The sequence below is a fragment of the Maylandia zebra genome, linkage group LG17, assembly GCF_041146795.1.
Source record: "Maylandia zebra isolate NMK-2024a linkage group LG17, Mzebra_GT3a, whole genome shotgun sequence".
Lineage (NCBI taxonomy): Eukaryota > Metazoa > Chordata > Actinopteri > Cichliformes > Cichlidae > Maylandia > Maylandia zebra.
In genome coordinates, this window is record NC_135183.1 from 39,089,658 (window position 1) to 39,108,583 (window position 18,926).

Sequence of the window (18,926 nt, forward strand, 5' to 3'; positions counted from 1 at the left end):
TATGAAATGATCTTTGTCTACAACGATAGCTGTGTTCACCTTCCTTGCACACACAAGCACTCCTAACATATGCTTTAGCAACTCCCCCACAGGTTGAAAAGGGGCAGACACAGTAATTTAAGACAAAGCACATATTTTACCTGCAGAGGATCATCTGACTCGCTCTGCTGTAACAACATTTATTTTGAGGGCCGTGTGTCTCTTTAGGGTGGAGGACTGCTCTTTGCTCTCTTTTCAAGACAGTGTGACCATGTAAACTGGCCTTAGCGATACAGTGATGGAATGACCAAGCTTATTAAGCAGCAAAGCAAACATTACACAGCCCCACGCCGTGTTTACTGTAGAGTGTTTGACTGAGAAGCGATATTACCGGTAGCCACACCCAAGTGTCACTAAAAATTTAATCCATGAAGATATTTTTTGCACAGCTTCTTCAGTTTTCCCATCATAGTCAAAGAAGAGTGATAGTCTATGAAAGGATTATCAAAGGCGTGCACATTAAAAGCACCAGATCATCTGATTGGGCATCTTGCCTGTGAAGTAATGTCATCACTGTGAAAACCATGCATTTTGAATGAGTTTTCCTTTAATGTAGCCATTTGGATTCTATTTTTGGCCTCGATCTGCAGCCTGCGAGGTGATAAAAATACACTTCTCTCAGAGATGGAGGAACCGCTATTACATGCATGCATAAAATGATCCTAACAGACAGATTCTTTTAATTCCTACAGCGTGCGTAGTGCGGGTTTGTTACATTTAACATTTTTGGTAATGTAATCTGAGACAACAATCAGTCAGCGACCGTGAAGGTGCATGTGTGTCACACAGCCCCCTCCATCCACCCCTCCCTCCCTCTCTTTGTCCCTCCTCCTGTAGTGGTTGGAGGAGCGCTCTCCATCTAACCGCGCATCCTGCTCCAGAGTACCACCAGGATGATCCGCCGCTGCGCCAACGCCAACAACCTTCACTTCACTTTCATTCTCATTTAACCCCCACTCTGACCCCCACGCTACACCCATGCTTTGCCTTCCTCTTGAGATGCGACACCGCTGCACGATTTCCCGGAGAATACCTTTATCCTCAGTCGCTCCTCGCTGATAGAGAGCATGCCCGACACGGGGACGGCAGCGGCGGGCGCTGCTGCAGCCGGGGCGGCCGCCGGTGGCGCGACCACCTCCGGGGACGGCCCCGAGAGTTCCCGGCACCGACACCGAGCGCCGCAAGGAGACGCAGAGAGGCCGGATCCAGGCTCGGCTCCGCCACAGACCTCCTCCGGCGTGCTGGGTGAGTGAGAGGAGGCGGAGGGGAAGGACAGGTGAAGGCGACGCTGTTGGAAAACGAGACAAGAGGCGCACTGCCGTCGCGCACCTCGCGGTGGCACGGTTCTTTTGTCTCCACGAGGGCGTCCCAAAATCAACACCTGGTCAGGCAGCAGGCCTGTAAACGATGGCTCTGACTGGCATTTCGTGCTGTTTCCAAAATTCACTGCTGTGATAATAGGTGTTCAGGAAAAATGGCCACTTTGGCACATCCGAGTTATGACCTTCTGGTCGGTTATTGTCTGTTTAGCCCATTAGCCTGCCTCCTGTTATGAGCCCATTTGTTCCCTCTGGGCAGCTGTTGTTGTCCATACTATCCTCACACGCAGCTCACGGGCCTTGATTGGCTGATAGTTAGCCTATTTTTATTGAAGGGGGTTCTCTCTTGTCAGTCATCTCCTCTGGTTTAAGGTTGTTTACCTTCGAGATCACTTTCCTCGGGATTTCCGAACTATTGCAGGTGGACTGCACTATTGCACACCGCGTCGTGCACCTCAGTGTCAGTTTCCATGCTATTGGACAGACTCGAGGACAGGTGCATGTTTAATCTGCTTTGAGCTCGCAGTGTTTGCCTTTTCTCGGTTCACACCTCCTCACATTTCATTGTATTTTGGTCTCCGGTGCTGTTCTTGTATTGGAGGCTGCAAGAAAAAAGTACATCATAAAATCGACTTTTCCCTCCTTCTTCTTTACAAAGGATAATCAGAACCAGCCTGCTTCATGTTAATACTCCGTGCCTCTGACAGTGGATTTGAACAGCCCATATCTTAGTTGTCTCTTTGCAAGATTTACAAGTGAGGCTATTTTTGGATCAGACCACAATATTAGCTGGGACAGGGAGCCTCAGCTGCCAAGGCAGGATTGTTTTCCTGCATGCGGGGTGCAGAGACAGCCTGTGCCTCCTGAGTGCTGCTGCAGAGTGATGCAGTGGAGCAGTGGGCTGTCAGCAGATGAGACCTTCTTTCCACTCTTGGTCGAGGTAACCTGAGCAGGCAGCTGCCGAATGGAAGAGCAGCCTGTCATCCAGTTGAGAGGGTGGCACCCAGTGGTCCTTGAATGGGTTACAGGCTGTTGGAGGGCCAGTGAAATGGAGATGAGTTCAACTTTACGGTGGCTCGACTAGCTAGAGGCAGCGCCGGGGCAAAGAGAAGAAACCAGGGCTTTAAGGCTGGCTAGACACACATGTGTAGGACAAATCTAAATAGTGTCAAGTATGCAGAGCTGTGCAGAAAGCATTGAATGCTTGATCAGACATCTAACACTGTGTTTTTAATCGTCAGATCAGAGGAATCCCAGTTTTATTCAGATGTTGGCTTTGTTTGACTCGATATGTTTATTAAGTTTAATGAAAGAAGAGATGAGTTTATAGAAAGTCCCCGTGCTTCCCACAGTGCAGGGACAGTAACTTAACAGCAGACATAATAGCCCAATGCTTCCAAAGGTTTCTGTGAAATGAACTAGGCTGTGAGATGTTTATTGTTCCCATCTGTGCTCGAGAATATTATGTGTAGAAATAAACATCAACATGCGTGGCAGGTGGTGTGGTGGTTAGCACTGTTGCCTCACAGTAAGGAGGTGCTGGGTTTGAATCCAGGTTTGTCCTGTTTTGTTTGCACATTCTGTCAGCGTGGGTTCAGCCTGGTGAATCTCAGGACGCGAGCGAGCGATTGGTGACCTGTCCAGCGAGCTCGCATTGCCTGAATTAAATAAGCATAAGATCATAAATGGATGGTTAAACTTCAAAACCATCTACAGTGTGGGAATCTACATGAAAACAGATGCTTTTGTGTAATAGTTTCGCCCAGCATTACAGAAACACGCATGTAGAGATGCAAATAGTGGGAAAGGATTTTCAGCACATCTGGCTCTACTATTACACCTGCAGTCGTTCAGTGAATCAAGACTGTTTCACCGATAGCAGCGATGATGAAATGATGCAGTGACGTTTCCATGAAGCAGTTCTTAAAGGGGTAGTTCACCACGAAATCCAGGGTTTTTCCTCTGAGCTGTGCTGCTGTTTATCGACACTGTTTCTGCTGTGAGCTCCCAGTGTTGGAGTTATCAGAGATGTCTGCTTTCCCTTAAACATGATGGAGCTATCTTCGAGAATGTGAACTGTACCGCTGTGCAGAAGCAAGGGTGCTTTCAACCGTGAGGAGGGGCTCGCGCTCATGGCAGTGTGACACGATGTAAACATTAATGCTGCTGCCCTAAGCTGAGCTTAAATTTCAGCTTGCTGCCAGCTTCCATCAGCTGTTAGGTGAGAGAAACTCGTTCCTACGTGAAGGTTTGTGTATTTTCTTTGAGTAACTGGTTCAGGATTTCTGAAAAGAGACACTGCTGCAGAGTTTTATGTATTTTTCTGCAGATTTGCAATTTTGTTCTCCTATTTTTATATAAAAGCTGAAATAACTATAAGATTTTGGAGTGACCTGCCCCATTTACTTATAATAAATACTTGTTAATTATATACACAAAGGGAAAAGCCTTGAGGCCAATAGCTCAGGGGTGTCCAACTGTCCTGCAGGTTTTACATGTGTCCTTGATCCATCACAGCTGATTTAAATGACCTCCTCAACATGTCTTGAAGTTCTCCAGAGGCCTGGTAATGAACTAATCATGTGATTCAGGTGTGCTGACCCAGGGTGAGATCTAAACCCTGCAGGACACCGGCCCTCGAGGCCTGGAGTTCGACACCCCTGCAGTAGCCACTGTGTTTTTAGGGAACCAGCTACATTTTTTGTCCTAACGTTCTCCTTTAGTTTGGTGCATAAACAACATGCATGCTTACGAAACTCATAATCACTCACATCTGTCACAAACTACGAAATCAAAACAACAACCCGCTGTCAGTAGTTACTGCAGCAGTAACTCCTTCCTGTGTCTGTTCTCCTGCATGGGTTACGAAAAAGAGGCTCTGGGACTTCAGTGGGATTACTACGATATCACATAACGCCCTCGCACGTGTCAGTGTCAGTCAGCGAGCAAAGCACAAGGGCAGGGTGACTTCTTCGTGCAGCCGGGGTCTTGGTTGTGCTCTGGAACCGAAAGGCTCGGATGCTCGATTGTCTCCGTGCCTCCACCGTATTTTGCTAATCTCTCCCACCGCAGCAGACTGGAATGACTTTGATCCTCGCAGCCATCCTCCTTTGTAGCCTCAAAACTCAAAAGCCCGCGTCTCAAGGATTAATTAGACACCCAACGTTAACGCCTCAGCAATTAGTTTGTGTTCCCTCTGAGGCCAGTGTTGATAAGATTTGTCATGGAAATTAGGCCATGCAATTTGTGGTTTAGGATTAAGGACACGTATGTGCTGAGGTTATTCCTGCACTGATAACGGTTCACTTTTTTCACGGTGCTGTTAAAAGCTTCTTTTGACCCAAAACACCAGTTAGTGGATTGTAGATGTGGATGTTCTTCATAAGTTAGCCCAAAACTTGGGAATAAAAATAAATGTAACTTTGTGATCACAGGAAAACCTGTGTGATCCTTTCTCTGATGTAAAATCTAAATAAATTTGACAATAAGTTCACAGGTGATAGTCCGAAACCATCCTTGGACCCCTGCTTCTTTCTGCAACTCATTTCTATCCCTGTAAACTTGTCTGACCTCGTCCTCATGAGAACAACATTAAGCAGTCACCCGTGCACTCTTTGCCAGAGCGCCGCTCTCTCTGTATCTCCGGCTCTCTCGCCTCTTCAGCGAGTTGAATGCCTCAGCTTTGCCTCAGACAGATTTAGTCAGGTTGAGTGTCACACAGGCTGCTTTAAATACAGCAGCGTGAGGGGAAAGCATCCCACTGAACTTCCTAAAAGAAGAGCTGCTTTTCACAGCAGCGGCAGACGAGCCTCTGCTTTTGTGCCCTCCCACGGCTTCGTAATGAAAGGGCTGATGAATGTCGTGCAGTATGATATAATGACACATGTGTTGTGCCTAATGACTCTGAACTTAATGTCTCTCTTGCATCTGCCTCCTCGCCTGTGTCCCCCGATATTCATCGCACGCTCCGCAGAGATGTATTTCCTGTTCCTCCCTCTCTCCTCGCCTTCTGGTGTAAGCGCTGAGCTGCACATTAGCTGCATTAGCAGTCAAGGAAAAATGCCTCTGTGTGGGGTGACCTTGCTGCTGTAGCTTTATCAGCCTTTCCCCGACACGTCACACGCACAGCTGACTGATCGCTTTGGCGACTATAAAATGAAACGGCCCGCTCTTTAGACGAGCAGCTTGCCTTCAAATTGTGAAGTCAAGCTGCCGACCAGATGATATTAAACACTGCAGTTAATGCTGCAATGATTTTCTGTCGATGGTGACAGCGGTGGTGTGTTTGTGGGGACAGTGGATCTTTGTGTGTGCCAGAAAAATGTCAGACTACAAAGCATCCCTGTGAGTTCCAACAAAGGGAGCTTCCCCAGATTGTTAAAGGAGCTGAGCTGAGCACAGGTCTTAAATTTGGCATCAGGAGATGAACCGAGTTATCCATGCTGACTGTTCACTGAACAGATCTGTTTTCTCAATTTATTCTGATCATGCAAACCTGCGGTGTCCAACTCCAGGCCTCGAGGGCCGGTGTCCTGCAGGTTTTAGGGTCAACGCACCTGAATCAGATGATTAGTTCATCACCAGGCCTCTGGAGAACTTCAGGACACTTTGAGGAGGTCATTTAGGTAAAGATCAAGGACACGTCTAAACCCTGCAGCACACCGGCCCTCGAGGCCTGGAGTTGGACACCCCTGATGTAAACAATATACAGAAAGTCATTTAGCAAAAAAACTATACAAGATAAAGCAAAATACCCTCTAACTATCCTCAGTTTACATATCCAAAAGCATTGGGAAGAAGTGCACGCTTATTTAATTCCATCCTCGTCCATAATCTGTCAGCAATAGACATATTTCTAATAACACTGACTATTAAACTGCTTAAAATACAAATTATTATCATATTATTTAATTTTAACAACTCATAACTCCACACATTAAAGCCAATGACCTCCAGTTGTGGAGCATTCACTGTAAAATCTGAATAAGAACGAAGCAGCAACTTACTGAACCGAGACATTTACTTTTCCTCTTCTGTGGATTTCCTCTTTTTGAAGTGCTTTATGTTTAGACATTGTTTTAACTCCACACTCAAACTGTTCCACACACAGAAACACAAAAACGTTCCCTGATAGCCGCACGTTCACAGCTAAAGTCGGAAAAACGACTTAAAAGCACCTTAAATGATAAGTTGCTATAACTCTTTAGTGCACTGGCCTGGTGACGCAGCCGCCTTTGCTCTGATTCTGCACTGCATGAAAGGAACAGCATCATTATTGGACCTTCGTGACAGGATGAGTTTATGATGGACCTGAGAAAACAGATTGTTTCTGTTTCTTTTTTCTAACGCAGGCTTTCGGAGGTGTCCTTTAAATATGTGTGCTGGTTTTACTGGCCCAGCCCCCTGTAGGTCATACTGGGACCAGCCCATGAGCTAAAGTCAGTAATATGAACTGAAACATGAACTAAAGAAAATCTAAAACAAACTGAGAGCGATCTGCTGTGATGAACGTGGTCAGTGTAGCCCCGCCCTTGGTCAGTGTAGCCCGCCCTTGGTCAGTGTGGCCCCGCCCTTGGTCAGTGTGGCCCCGCCCTTGGTCAGTGTGGCCCCGCCCTTGGTCAGTGTAGCCCCGCCCTTGGTCAGTGTGGCCCCGCCCCCACCTTCTTGTTACCTGCTTGTTGGTTGCTTTTTCTAAACTGCAGAGATGCTCCAGAACACACAAACTTGTGTTATCAGGCTTCCTGCTGCGTAGGTGTTTGTGTGTATCCAGCAACATTAGATGATATGTTTTAGGAAGTTACAGATAATTTCCCAGAGCTGCGATAAACCGTCTGTCTTGCCAGCAGTGATTCACTTGCCCTACATTCTCAAGTTTTTAATGGCTTAATCATATCCTCCATAATGCCTCTTTGCTTCTAGCCAATCGACTTCGAAAAACTCCATTCATGGCCTCTGGAAGTTTACACTCCTCCATTTATAGCCATGAAGATTATCGTTCCTGCACGCAGAAAACGATAATGCACACTCCAGAGCTTAATGCGCGTGAGGCGCGCAGAGCTGCTGGTGTTGCCCGTCCGCCTGTTTGTGTGGAAGCAGTGACACAATGCAGAAACCTTATCAGCGGGTTTAGGCTCCACTCTGTGATCAAAGCACGGTCCTGTGCAGGCTGATAGCTCGTTCCTGAAAGGAAAAAACAGAAATACGAGGACTGAGAGGAGTTGGGTCAGCGCACCCTTTATCCTGTGTGACTGCACTGACTAGGCCTGGATTTGATTCCCTTCTTTTTTCATCAGTTGCTAAGCAAAGCCAGGAGAAATCCAGTGACCATGGTGAAGAATGCTGTTTCCTGTCGCAGTCGTAGGAAACCGCTCTACATTAGCTGCTCCGCAGTGTCCACAAAGACCAAAGGTTCGTCAGAGCGTCATGTACGACTCACCAGGGAGGGATGCTCTTTCTCCTGAAGCTCATAACCGGACATATCCGTGTCAGTGTTAGCACGGAGACAGTTTTAAAGCACAGTAACGTTGGTTCTTGTCCTATTTATCACTCACGGTTCTCAGTAAATACCCTCCTGTGACTCGTTTTGTTTCAGCCACTAAGTTTGATTTTTTTGTGGGTAGCGAGGTGCAATCAGTCCTCGCGCTCGTGTCCTTCACCCCTCTGAAGCAGCCTGAATGCAGACAGCGTCTGTCTGACGCACTGTCAGAAATGTTACAGCTCCCTGTGATTGCTTGTCTGGTTTTTCTTCGAGGTGCTTGTCACCCTGGTTGTCTGACGCGGCTCCGTGTGCATGTATATGATTTGGTTTTGTGTAAGGGAGACACGGAGCTAGTTTAGTGCAAATGAGGATCAGAATCAGGGTTTGTTGTTCCAAACTGAAGCAGCTGCATGTGTGAGTGTAAAAAACAATGTTTTTTTGCTTTGATATGAGCACAAAGCTCAGAGCTGTAGATGACAGATTACAGCGTCGCTCTGGGCTTTTCTTTGAATGTCCTCTTAAAATGCTCCACTTTTGTTCTTGGCAGAGAACTGCTGCTCATTGGATAGTTCGTCTTTCTCCTCCATTGTGGCGGAGTCACCAGGTTGGACTTCGGCAGGCCGTCTTGGTCATGTTTACATCCCTGAATGTCCCAAATTCCTGCAACGTGACTCGCTCATTAGATATTTGATGATATGAGCCTTTGAACAGATGTACCTAACAAACTGGCTGGTGATTCCAACCAGCAATGAAACCATTATATGTCTTTTAAGCCTCCATACGCTCACAGCTGTATTCTTCAACAGGATGGAAATATTCTTTATTTATGTGTTACTGTTTGTTTCCTGCGATACAAGTTGATATATTTGAAGTCTTTAAAGGTTTCTGACCTCCACCCGTGTTTGAAACGATGTTCTGTGAGATGTGATGAAGCTCGGCCGTGTAGCGTGAGTCTGTACAGCCTGATGGGCTTGTGGGGTTGAAGAGTGTGTAACGAGGTCATTTTCATTCCTCGTTCTTTGTTTGCGTCCTTTGTTCCTTATCTGAAAAACGTGAGTCAGATCTTGGCCGGGGCCTTTAATGTGAACTTGAATGTAGTGAAAGTCCACTGCTGAACAGGAACACACAGTTCCAGGTGTGATGCAGCAGAGGTTTCTTCCTCCTCCGTTTTCTTCTTTCTCCTTGCTTATCTTTACTCTTGAGTCTACATCATCACGATATATATATATAAAAGGACACAAACTCAACGTGTCCTCTGCGGCTACGCGCCCTTTGTCTTCCTGGTAGCTTTTACTCCAGCTCGTTCGATGTGGAAAAGCGCGCTGAGGGACAGGATCTGCATTGCCACTGCTATAACACCCGTATGTGGCTGTGAGAGAGGGTGATCTCCCGTTTCCACGTTTCTCCTGATCACTGTTTATTCAGGCAAAGCAGCTGAGCGCCTAACGTTTGCTTTAAGGTCTTTGAGTGCGACTGTGTGGCCTCCTTCTAACAGAAGAGGATTCGCCAGCTCAAAGATGCTGCGACTTTGAATTAGGCCTCACGCCGACCATTTCCATGAGTTCAGCTACATCTGTTTAAACTGTGTTAGCTTCTTGTAGCGTGCACGGTGGCGTAACCGACCATCCCAACATCTCTCTCTCTCTGCGCGCGCTGCCAGGCTAAATGAATTATGATGATTTGCTGCATTTCCTCCTTTTGAAAAAGCTGAAGAAATCAAAGCTGACTAAGTCATTAATGATATCCTCATGGGAGGAATGGTGTCGTTATGTCCAATAATCACTGGTTCCTCCGGGGTATTGATCCGACTCGGAGCCTCCTTTCCGGCTTTCCTGTCCAGGAATAGAGTATGGTACCATCGTACAGACAGAGCTCCATCAGACTGACTGACTGTAGTACCTTTTCTCCAAATTATTTAATTATCCTCCCCTTATGCTTTCTGACATGAATAAAAGCGCCCAGTTTGCCCAGTGTTTACTGGGATCTCTCACTGCACCACAGTATCTGATTATCAAATGATTAATAGTGTTTTCTGATCTCCCAGGATGCTGGTAGGAGCTGGATCCTCTGAGTCATTGCAAATACGACGTCAGAGGATCTGACAACAATTCAATCAACCTTCCCAAATAGCTCGGTCCAACCGCAGTCCCACTGAAACGACTGCTAAACTCTAAGCTTAGTAAAGTCAGTCCCTTTCACGATAACAGAGCTTGTGTACTTTGGACACTAATGCACTAAAAGCTTTTTAAAAATGCATGAGTCTGTTTTCTCTCCGTGCCTCAGCTGTTCAGTTGTCCACACTCTGCACGATCTCTGAATAAAAGGTCGTGTTGTTGATTCTCCGTGAAACTAGGGCTGCTCGATTATGGCAAAAATGATAATCACGATTATTTTCACTGAAATTGAGATCACGATTATTTGACGATATTTATTTAACCCTTTAAGACCTACTATAGAACCAAGTCCACCAGAGCTTATATTATTTTTATTTTTTTTTTTTACATGCTGTAGTGCCATTTGTGGGAGCATTTCAAGTTGCTATACATCAATACAACTGTTATAGCCCATATTTTAATAATATGTATGCATTAAGTCCATAGTAATTACATAAATTGCAAAAAAGTGCAATAAACTACAAAAAAATTGAAAATCGCTTTTGTTTTGTTTACATATATTTCTACTTGGAGAAGTTTAAGAGGTTTATCCCTCAAAACTTTAAATACAATAAAGTTGCAAAAAATAGTTTCCCACCACAGGAAATTTATTTTGAGTGTCTTCATAGTTTTATTTTGGAGATACAGCAATTTTTATATACTGCAGGAAAAACAAAAAACAATCCTATGATGCAAATTTGCAAAGAAAACAGCAGGTGCATCATTTCACTGTGGGAAGTGTTACGAACAGCTGATAGGAACGGCAAAGCGTGTTTCTGGAATATTATGTTTTTGTTCCTGCAAGCGCTTTTTATGCAATTTTTGCAAAGCTATATGTGGAACGAAACCGTGACCGAGGACAAGCTGATGGCATAAGTTGTAAGTATAACTCCTCCGGTTTCATATGCAAAACAAATTATTGCGCTAGCTTACACGGTTCAGATTCTACAGGGATTTAAAAATAGTTACGCAAAACGGAGCGTGCTGCTCTGACCGGCTTTAAAGGGTTAACAATGACTTTAAAAAATAATATAAAATAGTGTGCAACACCACTGAAGTTTTTTTTTTTTTTTTAACTCTTTTCAACCAACGGCAGTCACTCTCCAAATAACTTCTGCTTAGCTTTCCGAGCTTCCCTCGGGTCCTCTTAATCAGCGGTCTCCAACCTTTTTTGCGCCACGGACGGTTTATGCCCGACAATATTTTCACGGACCGGCCTTTAAGGTGTCGCGGATAAATGAGGGAGGGGCTAATAATCGGCTCTGTCATTTTTAATGATCGTTGAAAGCCCAGATCGTAATCGTGATTAAAATTCGATTAATTGAGCAGCCCTACGTGAAACCATCACCAGCAGGACTTTGTCCAGATTTCACTTTGCACCTCATTTAGATAAGCTGATGGCTTTTACTAGAGGTGCAACGATACACAAAATTCACGGTTTGGTTCGGTTCTTTGGTGTCACGGTTCGATATTTTTTCGATACAAAAAAATATTCATGCCTTTTTAATTTGTCATTTATTAAAATTCTAAATATATATTTTAACTCAAAAGTACAGTTTTTAAATTTAATGTTGCTGAAACCACAAAGTAATAAAAAAAAATCTGATTGAGGAATCCCTCATCTTTGGAAAAGAGTTTATTACAGAGAAATGGCTCTTTCAAAATAAAAGCTCTACTATACGCTTCTTCTGGGCTATATTCTCAGCAGCACATTAAACATATCAGGTCCCCATAAGGAGAATCCTGTGCTAACAGCTGTCTAAATGACTCGGGTAAAGTTTGTAGCATGCTGCTTGTTGTTTTTGTCTGCTTCCACTTGTTTTTGCACTAGGATGATGTCGGAGTAAATGTGCAGTCATACTCGTTGTGTTCCCACTAGTGCTGTCAGCGTTAATTTGAAATGACGTTAACGCCACAACACGGCAAATCTCCGTTAACGAGCTACCGCGGATCGCCCCGTGCGTGGGGCTGGACGGTGTCAACAAGCTAACTGCGCTAACGCGCTAGTTCCCAACAATGTAATTGAGCATTGCGTGGCACATCCGACATGATGTTTTATTTTTGTCCATGACGCGCTTACCTTCAGGGTCATACTTCACCTGAAGACCAAAATAGTTCCAAAGGCCAGATCTGAATGAGGGTGGGGGAGGTTCAATTTGCCATGTTGCAACGAGCTTAGCTTCTGTCTTGCTAGCTTGCGCTGCGCTCAGTGGATCTGCGCTCGACAGTGCAGCCTAGGCGGAGTAGTCGAACGCAGATCCACTGAGCGCTCAACACAGACAGCATCGTCAGAAGAAAAGTTGATAAAATTAATTAAAAAAATGTTGTATTGTTCGATACATATGCGTACCGAACCGAAAGCACTGTATCCAACGGTTGCACCCCTAGCTTTTACACACCAAGAACTCGTATCCGTGACGTTTGTGACGTGTCCAAACGAAGCGAATCGATGTGTTTTCTCAAATAACATCTCTGAATATTTTTCTTCCACGTCAAGCTCTTCGCCAGAAACTAACAACGTTGTCAGTTCTTAGCAAGTTTATTGTTTATTTTGTGATCAAATGTAGCCAGAACTACATCTAATCTGTCACTGAAGTGAAAACGTTGCTGCTCAGAAAGGCCCGCTTGCCCGCGTTGCCTTTTTGCCCCCCAGAAAAGCCTTCCTCCACACTGGCAGTTGTCCACTGCTCAACAAGGAGGTTTGTTTGCTTCACAAAGGCTGCTATTCAGTCCACTATATTCATCATCACCACTCACTTATTCATGATTCGTAATCCTTGCTTGACAATGTTCAGTTCATGCAGTTAGATAACCAGTCTGTGGTTGTCTGAAGGCGTGCTCTGCACCGACTGGGCACAAGAGGGATTCTGTTTATGATTATTACCTGATGAATGCACACAGCCCCTAGTTTTATATTGTAAACAACAGCCGAGGCCCTGCTTCTCTGCTTTTTCGCTGCGGTTGCTCATTTAAATTAACCAGCTAACCTGAAATGAACCAGCGATCAGCCCACTTGGCAGAAGAAAGAGAGTTGGAAATAAAGGCGTCACATTTAGAGAGACTAGGTTTGAAGTGCAGGGAAAAAAGTGATGTAAAGGGTAGAAAGACGCTGGGATGGGAGACGCCATGCTTTGATTATTCTGCCATGTGAGCGGTGGGGCTCTTTTCTTGCCTCGTCCTCTTGGCTCTCAGCCACAGGCGGCTCCAGTGTCATAAGCAATCATTGTCATTTTGAAGCCGAGTCTCTGTTATCCTCCCTGCGTCTGTTAATGAGGAAACCAGAGTTCTGACATCCACGGGCATTCGCGTCTTTATCCCATTTGTCACAAACGTGTAACAAACACAGAAATCTTAATCCGAGCGACGTCATCGATACGTGCTTTTATCTCAGGACAGCTCTCTGCACTTCTGTCTCTGTTGGAACCAATTTGTCACGAGTTTCAACAACATTTTATGGAAATTGCTTTCAATAAAACAACAGTATTGCAAATAAACACTGAGGGTTTTTTTCCTGAATATTCTCACGCTAAATATTTCATACTTGTAGTTTTGAATTAGATGTCCTAATAACTGTAATTCAGCATTAAATATGAATGTCCTTGGTGTCAGTGAAACACAGTCATTCTAATTTTAATCCAGCATCAGGAGACTGTGTCACTGGGTCAAGATAACATTAGATATTTTATTTATCCCATATTTGGAAAATGCTTTGGTGCAAAAACACGCTGCTAACACTAGCACGTTATCACTGTCACTACGAGTAGAAACGAATGAAGCTGCCTTTCCACAGTCAGTAGCTCTGCTCTCTGTTTGATGTGTCTGTGGCTGGAATCGAACCAACAACCTTTTACTTGTGCAGGTGTTGGAGATACATAAACTGGCTGATATATTGCTATCAGCATTAAGAACCGATGGGAGAGACACCATTCAACTATGTTATGAGCATTGATGTTGCGAGGTTTATCCACCAGAGGGCGCTCTACAGACCCCCGATGGCAACAACCAGGGACTGTTTAAAATATAGTGATAATTTAGCTAAGCACCATGTTTTAACAGGTATGCTGATATTAATTAAAAAAACCTCTTTACTCTTTACTTAATGACGACATGTTAAGATGTGGGAATTTCAAAGTATGACTCTTAGCTGTTGTAATTATTGTGTCTTAATGCAGCGGTCTCCAACCTTTTTTGCGCCACGGACCGGTTTATGCCCGACAATATTTTCATGGACCGGCCTTTAACGTGTCGCGGATAAATACAACAAAATAAAACTAGTACCGGTACCGAAAAAAAGAACATTTATTCATAACACACGTGAAAAGACCCAGGAAAACAGAGTTAACGATAAAAACGATAACAAAATAACGCTGAAAACCGATAAAAACCCTGAAAACCATACATTTCACACCTGAGCCTCAACTCTTGCGGCCCGGTACCAAACGACTCATGGACCGGCACCGGCCTACCGCTGTCTTAATGGGTCTTTTTCCTTCTGGTTGTAGTGCAACCAGCAGGAAAATGTCCAGGCTACGTAAAAGTTAAGAGGGGGTTGTACTGACGAATGTCTGTGGGTGGGAGTTTCATACCACGGCTCCACCCGTGGTTACTACTGCGCAGATCCTGGCTTCAAATTCAAGAAGGCGTCTCCCAGATCCGGGATATTTTAGCTTCATTTATACAAAATGGGAGGAGGTGGAGCCGCGTCATCCATGTTCCTTACAGTCATTGGCAACAACCAGCAGAGCGTAAAGGAATTAATCCACGACTTGTTTGAATTAAAACAGATTTAGTTTTAAACTGCATTGTTGTGCTAGCTAGGGACGGACTCACAAATAGCTACACGTAAAACAATGTCAGAAAAATCTGTTTGTGGGCGGAGCTCAGGGGGCCACGTTCAAGTCTGACCTGGAGCCCGTTAGCTTTCACTGCTCCTCTATCCAAGGAAGCCGAAAATGTAAAAAAACGTCTTAAAAAGAAAGAGATGTGTCTGAAAGAAAAAAATCTATCAGCTGATTTTAAATGATTAAATATGGGTGCTGAAAATGCTACATCAGCTCTAACTGTGAGCATGGTAGGACTTATCCCAAAGTAACATCCTGTGGTAACGGCTGTAAAAAGACGATGGCTCGTTGTCATTGGGCCTGGCTGTTTGAAACCTTAGCTGGTGCGTTTGTGTGTTTTAAATAAAACGGCGTGATCTTCCTCGCGTACCTTCAGTGATGAAGAAGGTTTAGGGTGAGGGTAATTTCGAAGGCAAGCTCTCTCGTAGTATTGGCTCCTGGAGTAGAGCACACTGCCTGTGTGAAGGCATCAGCCCTAAGAGCTCTGTGTACACAATGATGACAAATATCTCTTGAGACGACTGAGAGAGGAGGCAGGAGAGCTGAAGGAGAGAAACGGATAAAACGGAAGCATGGCGGGAAGGAGGGATTGATAGATTCTGCCTTGAGGGGCTGGAAAGAGAAGATTTAGATGGAGGAAAAGAGACGGTGGTGCCAAAAAGATATGAAGAGGAGAGAGAGCAGACTGAGGGGAAAGAAAGTGAGAGACTGCAGGAAGGCTGTGCTGCTTTGGGATGAGGGCCTTTCATATCCTCTAAACACATCTGTGTATGCAGCTGCCAGAAGGACGTGGTGTACGAGAGTCGATGTCGGTGTCTGTACGTGTACCTTGCGGTACAGAGAGGTGGCCGCTGCCACAGCGATGGAGTGAGTCAGTGTTTGGGAGCAGGAGGAAGCAGGACGGATCTGGTTTCTATCCCTTTCCTCGAGACGCGCAGGATCATTTTGTGCTCGGGCGAAATGATCGAATGTTTTATTTATTCCAAACGTCTCGGCGCCACGATTTGATTTGACGACTCGGTGTAAAAATGCTGTCAGTCTTTATGTTGGGGTTACAGATCAGCTCTGGGTCCTCTGTGGCTGTTTGTGGACTCGTCTACACAGGATGGCAACAAGTCAGGAACATAAATGAAACTGTTGGGTGTTTGAACCCGATTAGGCTCGCTGTCCCACTTACTGATGTAATCGTTGTAACAGGGTCATTTGCACACTAGATGTGACAGTACAAGTATTTTCTGCCTGTTTTATATTTTGCCGTCCTTCCTCTGTCTGCTGGGAGCTGTGTCTGTCTCTCTGCCTTTATTACTTTATGTCTGTCTCAGGCTCTCTGTTGAATAGACGAAAACATCCAGTCTTCAGAAGCTCAATGCAGACTTTCATTAAGCTGATTTTACAGATTTCATCACCTGCAGCGAATCACCAAACCTGCTGTTTTCTCAGGATGTGATTTTTGAGGAAAATAATTCAGATTCACGGTGACAGAATCTCTCACGTGTAAAATCTTTGATAAAGACTACATAATATTGTTACAGATAGTTTATTATGATGATGAAGGCTGATTGTGTGTGCTTTCTTTTGATGCTTTCTGTTTAAATGAAACCTGTTTATAAGTCGACGCTTCACCGAACTTCCTCCTGTGTGAAGCACAGAAGCTATTACTGCTAAACCATAAATGTGTTCCTGGTTGTTACTTAAAGCGACACATTTTATTTCTGTTCGGGACGTCTGTGACCATATTTTCAGGAATGTGGTTTGAAGCGATGAGCTGAAAGTTCGTGAAGAGAAATGTGCGGTCATCAAATGTCCTGTGGTTCATCATAGGACCTGAAAGCTGCAGTAAAAGTTTAATGAGATTTCTAAGGATGCTCATTAAGGACCTCTGTAGTTCTGCCACTCAAAGCTTTGCACCACAAGGTAAAAGCATCTTCGTTTAGGTTCATATTCCCACATTAATCAGCTTTATCAGTCGTAGGCTCCCAGCAGCTCTGGATGTTGGGGTCACATGACACCGTGTGCATATTGGTCAAGAGTTGTCTGCCATATTGGAAATTATACAACCTCCAGTTGCTAGGTAAAGATGTGTCGGTTGGGTGTGGTTCCTGGAGGTTGCGCCGGTTGCACAGAAGGTGCTGCAACAATAATCTGTGATTTCTTTAGTTTGGAGCCAATTTTCCGTGTCTCTCTGTAAATACTCATGAAATATCCCAGCAGTAGTGAAACTTGGAAACGTGCATTTTTAGAGTAACTGTTTGTAAAGTCCGGCTCTTCCATTCAAACCGATGCAGCAAAACAGTCACTGGGAGGTTTTGGCCAACTGGTTGGGGAAGGCAGGTGGTTGCCAGGGGTTACTGTAGGCCTCTGTGACGAGCCTCACCAAACATTTTCACTACAACTGCCATCAACTTCCAGCAACCGCTGGCCAGCGCTTGGGGACTCATTCAGTCATTTTTCACTCATGATCAGAAATTGCCAGCCGAGCCGTCTGCAGGCTGTGTGGGCCCTTATTCACGTATTCGTTGTCACTTGTTTATTTGACATTGAAATGAGGTTTTCAAGGACTTCAAACTGAAATCTGCTTATTCAGACAGTTTAATGAGGCTTATTTTTCCATAGCACGTTCATTTGATCTTTTTCCTGAATGCACATCTTTTGGCAGAGAACAAAAAAACCTCATGTCTAACCGGACTGAGTGAGAAACGAAAGAACATTAATTATTTGTGCACAAACTCAATAACACATAAAAACATATTATTATCAGTTTGCTGGCTTATGGAGTTTGAAGGCTTAACTTGTGCTGTGACCATGTTTGGTACCTGATGGAGTCACTGTTGCCGGCTTCATTTCTCAGGCTCGCAGGTTGCTGCTTGCTTTCAGTCCCAGCTTTTATCCCACGTGGAAGAAAAAAGTTCATAAAACTTTAAAAACAAACGTGCTTTTACCTGGCAAAGCAAAATCTTTAAAGGAGGCTCAAGGTTACATAAATGGCAATCAGTTATCAAACTGCTCACAGAGAAGACACATCAGGTCTGTGACCTTCATTTAAAAGCTTTGCTTGACTTTCATGACTGAATTACACCCCATTAATCTCATACTTTATATCTCATGTACACACACACACACACACACACACACACACACGCAGACGTCCCAGAGAAACACTTCAGCGAGCGTCTCAGATCACAGAACGACGCCCTGCTTGTTATGTCTGCCTGGCTGCTGTCTGATAAGCCCCACAGCAGCCGCCTGACTCTGAAGGCCGTGAGTGATGCAGGATTCATCTGTACGACTGCGAGTCCTGGACCAGCCGAGTCCACACTGACCTGGTTTCTGTTACGAGGCCAAAGGGGCTTTCAAGCTCAGACTCACCGACCAAAATGACATCCGGGATCTTTTGTTTTTCTGTGTAGCTGCTCCACAGTCTTTACCGAGATGTTGTTTAAAGATAAATATGGATCAAAAGAGTAAACAAACACACGACCCTCACTGCACAGGTCCTGTTTAATACCGTTATTATTTGCTGCTGTTTTACAAACCGTTACCTCAAAACACTCCAAAAATAGCTGCTTATCTGGCCGTGCTCTCATTTGTGCTGCTTGATGAAAATACATTTCTATGAAACTGACAACAACTTATTCCCAGAACATGAGAGGCGGGTTATTTCTATAGCAAAGGGGGGACGTGCAAACACAAAGCTGCAGCACGAGCCCGTCTGTGCATTCAAGCCTTGACGGGCGACGTATGAATCAAACATCGGGACACATGAAGTGAAGCTTTGTTGAAACCAATCTGTTAGCTGCTCCAAGTGTGTGTGTGTGTGTGTGTGTGTGTGTGTGTGTGTTGCCTTCAGCGATGAATACAGGACTCATTAGAATTGCTGTCATGTTGCAGCGCTGCCTGCAGCATCTCCTCTAAAGCACAGTGGAACAACCAGTCACATTTCAGTATCCAGGAGAAGCACTGAAGAATAAAAAGACAAACACCTCCGTCTCCTGTTTGGCCTGTTGAGATGTTTAAAAATGTTCTTCAGAGGAAAATCAGCGTGGAACCAGATAAAGCGGTTGCAGCCTCTTCGTAAGTACTCGAGGGACTCTTTAAA

General features: G+C 44.8%; 1 protein-coding gene across 2 annotated transcripts in view; it reads left to right on the top strand.

Moving 5' to 3' along the window:
- Window positions 1-868: 868 nt before the first annotated feature.
- The window catches only part of ano8b (anoctamin 8b), a 42,297-nt gene continuing 24,239 nt past the window's right edge, over window positions 869-18,926 (top strand). Inside the window, exon 1 of one of the 2 annotated variants that reach the window (XM_014407329.4) lies at window positions 869-1,284. In XM_014407329.4, the coding sequence (XP_014262815.1) occupies window positions 1,107-1,284 (178 nt within the window). In that variant the 5' untranslated portion in view covers window positions 869-1,106. Of the gene's footprint in view, window positions 1,285-18,697; window positions 18,902-18,926 lie in introns of those variants that run through there. The other variant, XM_014407330.4, reaches the window with a different exon arrangement.